Here is a 5,286-nt window from a genome sequence, read left to right on the forward strand (position 1 = left end):
GGAAAACTTTTGGCAGCCCCTAGTTTCCCACCCTGGGCAGGGTGAGCATTGCAGGAGAGCATGGCCAGTGTCCCTCTGCTGCTGTACACCACACTCCTGTCTGTCCCTGCCTGCGCTGCCTGCACTTCCTACCTTGCCAGCTTGGGCATGCTGGGATGGCCCCTGACCCAGTGCCCTCTGGCGCCAGCCGGGCATGCCCTGCCTGTCCCTGCCCTACTTCACCTGACCTGTCACCTGCCCACAGGGCTGCAGCCCAACCCAACCCAACCCAGCAGTGGCCGTGCCCTGGCCATGCAGTGTGTCTGTAGGATGGACCAGTCAGAGAGCAATGCCATGTGGGCAGAGCAGGAGTCAAGGGAGGTGCAGTGAGTGTTTATTTGCTCCCCCATCCCAGCTTTACTTTCAGCCCTGCTGCTCCTAGGAGTGCTGGGAGCAGCTGAGCCGTGTGCCCAGGGCCATGCCCAACTCTCATGCTGGCCACGGGATCCATGTCACGGGCCTGGCAGGGCCTGGAGACTGAACCTTCACTGTGGCCACCAGTGCATCCCCCATCCCTGACCGTCCCAGCAGGCCACGTTCACACTGCCAGGTCTGCCGCTCGCATCTCCCCGTGGGACCCACCAGCCACCCCTAGCCACACTCCCGCCTTCTTCAGGGGTGCCAGGCCGTGGGGGGATCTGCCAGCAGCCAGGGGGCTGCCAACCCTGGGCAGGGTGACATGGGCACTGCGGGGCCCTAAAGGGCCACTGGGAGTGGTTATGATGCGGGACTTGGGGCCTGGCCCCTGCCGGCACTTGGTGAGACCCAGGTAGTAGATCTCCACCAGGTTGAGCAGCAGGGACACGCAGGCCACCCCCAGCATGAAGAGGATGAAGATGGTCTTCTCAGTGGGCCGGGAGATGTAGCAGTTGACAGTGTTGGGGCAGGGCCAGCGGCTGCAGGTGTAGAGGGGCTTCAGCTGGAACCCGTACAAGGCGTACTGGCCCACAATGAAGGCCACTTCCAAGAGAGCCTTGAAGACAACATTGCAGATGTACGTCCTCAGGATGGCCCCCCGCATGCAGACCCGTCCCCGCGTGTCCCCTGCAGGGAGCTGGGGCTGCCTGGGGCGCGGCCGCCTGGCCCCGCTGCCGGCCCGCGCTGCCGCTTGCTGCTGTGCCTTCTCCTCCAGATGCACCAGGTGCAGGATGTGGCCCAGATACACAAGGCTGGGGGTGGAGACGAAGATGATCTGCAGGACCCAGAAGCGGAGATGGGAGATGGGGAAGGTGCTGTCATAGCAGGCGTTCTGGCAGCCGGGCTGCTGCGTGTCGCAGGAGAAGCCAGACAGCTCGTCACCCCAGACCCGCTCAGCAGCTGCCCCCAGCACCAGGATGCGGAAGATGAAGAGGACGGTGAGCCAGACCTTCCCCACCACTGTGGAGTGCTCCTGGGCGTTCTCCAGCAGCCTCCCCAGCAGGCTCCAGTCCCCCATGGCACAGCTGCCCTGCAAGACAGCCGCCCTCCAGACACAGCTGCCCCACAGCCCACCACACCACCACCCCATCCCCCGGATGGGCAGGAGTGCACAGACCCAACCCAAGGCTGTCCCTGCAGTGTCCCCATCCCAAGGGACCCCCTAACCCATTAAAAGGAAGGCAATGGGAGCAAAGGCCTCCAGCAGAAATCTGGGAGCACCAAGGGGATCCCTGGGGACTCCTCACCGTAGGTGGGTGTGTGGGGCAGAGCCCAGTGCTCCCGTGCTGTCGGCTCCCGGGATGCAGGATGCTGCGAGGCCCCTTCCCAGCTGGTCCCCAGCTCCTCAGTGGGTGCGGACAGGTCTGCCTGGCTTCCTCTGTCCGTTCACCCAACAGCAGGCGTGGGGTTATTGGGGCACAAGGCAGCTGCATGCCCCATTGGCTTTCATTGTGACTGGCACATGGAACAGCCACTGGGGAAACCTTTTCCCTCTATTTTTGGTCTGGGCACTTTTCTAAATATATTCGGGGCTGCAGGGGCTGGTGCTGGGGGAGCACAAGCCCTTGGACACTGATCAATGCCACCCAGGGGTCACTGCTCCTGCAAGCTATCTGCCAGGGCACCACAGCCCCAGCTCAGCCCAGGCACTGCAGCCTCCACAGCCCTTGGTGCCACCCACCAGGGCTTGGGTGCAGGAGTGGGCACCCCACACTGGCACCCCAGCTCCCGGCATGCCCCGGCCAGAGCAGAAAGGAGGGAGGCAGCACCTGAGAATGGAGATTTAATGGCCCAAGATGCTCTCCTGGCCATGTAGGAGAGCCCAAGTGGTGCCTGAGGAATGCTATCCTTGGGACAGGGACAGCAACAAGGCCGTGGGGCGACTGTGGGGCAGGGTCCCCCACAGTGCTGGCCCTAGCAGGCAGAGCAGCGGTCACCCTTCTCCTGCAGCCCAGAGTTGCGGCGCAGCATGTCCTTGAGGGAACCGTCCTGCTCTGTCAGCAGCTGGTTGATCTCATTCTGCTTGTACTCGGAGGAATGCTTGTGCCCATAGAAGGAGCTCTTCCCCGACGAGGGGTTGGAGTTGTGCCGGCTCCGGCGGGCACAGGCCCGCACCACCAGGTAGACCAGCTCTGCCATATTGAGGACAATGCAGACGCTGGAGGTGACCAGCATGAAGACGGTGAAGATGGTCTTCTCAGTGGGCCGGGAGATGAAGCAGTCAACAGTGTTGGGGCAGGGATAAGCCTCGCACTTGACCAGCCGCATCATCTGGTAGCCCGGGTAGAGCATGTAGAAGATGTACATGAACACAGCCTCGAAGAGCAGCCTGAAGACCACGCTGCAGACGTACGTCCACCACAGCGAACCCGAGATGCGCATCTTGTGCTTCTTCACCTCTTCCATGTGCTTGGCATCTCCGTGCCCCGTCAGCAGCAGCAGCTTCTTCTCCTGGTGCTGCTGGTAGGCCACGTGCATGGCTACAAGAAGGGCTGGTGTGGTGACGAGGATGAGCTGCAGGGCCCACAGACGGATGTGGGAGATGGGGAAGAAGTGGTCGTAGCAGACACTGTTGCAGCCAGGCTGCTGGGTGTTGCAGGTGAAGGCGGATTTCTCATCCCCCCAGACACTCTCAGCTGCCACCACCAGCACCATTATCCGGAAGATGAAGATGACGGAGAGCCAGATGCGGCCGATGGCGGTGGAATGGCGGTTCACCCCGCTCAGGACCGTGTAGAGCCCGGCCCAGTTCATCGTTTCTCACGTCTGCAGGAGAGAGCGGTGAGAGACGGTGTTAGGAGCAGGAAGGGTCCTTGGCTGAGAGCCACCATGTCCTGGCCCCGGTGGCAGCAGCCCTGGGAGCAACTGGCTGTCACAGCCCTGGCAGGTGGACAGCAGGATGGATGGAGAGCAGGATGGCAGAGTGGCTCCTGCTGCTGACAGGGCTCAAGGCAGCATTTTGACCAGACCAGGCAGGAGACCGTCTGGCCCTGCCACCCCACGCTGGCACAGGGATCCTAACCCACAGCTACCACAGAGGATGGCGAAGATCCCACACCTCCACAGGGACCCCCAGTCCGTACCCAGTGCTGTGTTCTTAGGCTAGGAATGCACCCAAGGAGCAGCATGGGCTCCTCTGCACCAGCACATCCCTTCCTTTGTCACCCCACTCCCTGTGGGAGCAGGGCCAGGGAACCCCCTATGCAACCATGCATTGTCACCCTCCCAGAACCATCCCTGCCTGGGGAGCATGAAGTGACCCTGCACTCCAAGCACAGACCCCTGCCCCACCAGAGCCTCCCACTGGCACTGAGCAGCCCCGGGAGCTGCTTCCCACCCCGACATGAGGCTGTGGGGCTGGAACCTGCCCTCCAGCCTCCCCTGGTGTGGAGAGTCGTGTCAACGCGTACCTGTGAGAAAGGGTCCTCGCAAGCTGCCCCCAGTGGCCCCTCTAAGGTCTCATGCCTCCTGCAGGAGAGCTCTGCTCCGCCTGCCCTCGTCTCTCTCTGCCACTGCCCTGCACTGGAAGTCATATGCTGCTTTATAAACTATTTACATACAATGGGGCCTTTATTGGCCCCTGAACAACACACTTTAGCATTCAGATCTAACGCCCTGACTTCCGCCCACCCTGGCCCAACAAAGTGCCTGTGTGCTGCATTCCCGCTGCTCGGCCCCGCACCCACTCCCACCTCCCCACCACACCCCGACCACGGGGTGCCCATGGCACAGACCACGCCACAGACATCGCTGTGCTGGGCTGGCGACCCGGGCTGTCTGGAGGTCCCTTCCCTTCCCCAGGATGCACGGCAGAGCCCAGCCGCGTGCCCATCCTGCATGGACAGCACAGGGCTGTGACTGGAGCAGGGGTCTGGCACTGAGCACTCCGTGGGTACCCATGGGGCTGGGTGCTGCTGCTGTGAGTCCTGCCATGCCCTCAAAGCTCTGCTGCCGGGGGGTTGGTGCTGACAGCGACAGCTGTGAGGGCACTGGAATTTCCCTGCATGTGCCCTGTCCTGTTGGGGACATGGGAAAGAGTCTGCTGGAGTGACGCAGGCTGTGTGCTGGAAGAGGCTGCCCTCGGTGCTGAGCACTTGTAGGGGCTCTGCTTCTCTTCCAAGATGGGCCCACTGACGCTGTTCTACTGCTTGGACATGCTGGTGGGAGCAACAGTCCCTGTGCTCACACCCCACCCCATGCCCTTCAGGGCTGGTATCCCAGCCACACCACCACACTGTACCCCATTCCTGCAGAGATGGGGCCACGTCCCTTGGGGTTTGTTGCCAGCCTCTGGTGTGGAGCAGCACATCCAGTAAACCCTGCCAGCTGGGGGCTGCAGGTTGGCAGGGCAACAGTGCCATCCCAAATGCCACCTCCTCCCCTCTGCCCGGGGTGTGAGTGCCCGGAGCTGTGCAAACAGTAGCAGGCAAAGAACCTCCAGCAAAACTATGGGGAGAGCAACCAGTGCCCACACTCCACCCCTTGCCCAGCTCCCCCCATTGGGGCCAGTACCACCAGCTCTGCCCTCCCTGGCCCATGGCCGAGCCCCTCTGTGACTCCCCACCCTGGCCTCTGTGGTGCTGCCCAGCTGGGGAGCATGTAGCCACCACCCCCCCACCAGTAGTACTGTGCCCTCCAGCTTCTCACCTCAGCACCAGGAGAAACAAAGTTCTTGGGGATTGCAGCAGCCTCACGCTCCAGCAAAGCCCTGGACTTTATACTGCCCTCCAGCACTTCACCCACCCCCCTCCCAAACAGCCTTGCTTCCCAGGACTTGCTCTACCTGGCCCTGCCAAGTAAACACTGCAGGTGTGTCCAGCCTGGACTCAC

The 5,286-nt window shown here is 62.4% G+C and overlaps 2 protein-coding genes across 2 annotated transcripts; both read right to left on the reverse strand.

Annotated features, from left to right (window-relative positions):
• Positions 1-351: 351 nt before the first annotated feature.
• Positions 352-2,108, reverse strand: LOC108639342 (gap junction alpha-3 protein-like). Its single transcript, XM_018070751.2, has one exon. The coding sequence runs from the start codon at positions 1,544-1,546 to the stop codon at positions 578-580; it is 969 nt and encodes a 322-aa protein (XP_017926240.2). The 5' UTR covers positions 1,547-2,108; the 3' UTR covers positions 352-577.
• A 118-nt stretch (positions 2,109-2,226) lies between these two features.
• On the reverse strand, positions 2,227-5,227 carry GJB1 (gap junction protein beta 1). Its single transcript, XM_018070871.2, has 2 exons — positions 5,104-5,227; positions 2,227-3,222 (listed from the first exon to the last, which is right to left on the reverse strand). The coding sequence occupies exon 2, from the start codon at positions 3,208-3,210 to the stop codon at positions 2,371-2,373; it is 840 nt and encodes a 279-aa protein (XP_017926360.1). The 5' UTR covers positions 3,211-3,222; positions 5,104-5,227; the 3' UTR covers positions 2,227-2,370.
• Positions 5,228-5,286: the final 59 nt, after the last annotated feature.

The sequence above is a fragment of the Manacus vitellinus genome, unplaced genomic scaffold (genome assembly GCF_001715985.3).
Source record: "Manacus vitellinus isolate BGI_N305 unplaced genomic scaffold, ASM171598v3 scaffold_19_pilon, whole genome shotgun sequence".
NCBI lineage: Eukaryota > Metazoa > Chordata > Aves > Passeriformes > Pipridae > Manacus > Manacus vitellinus.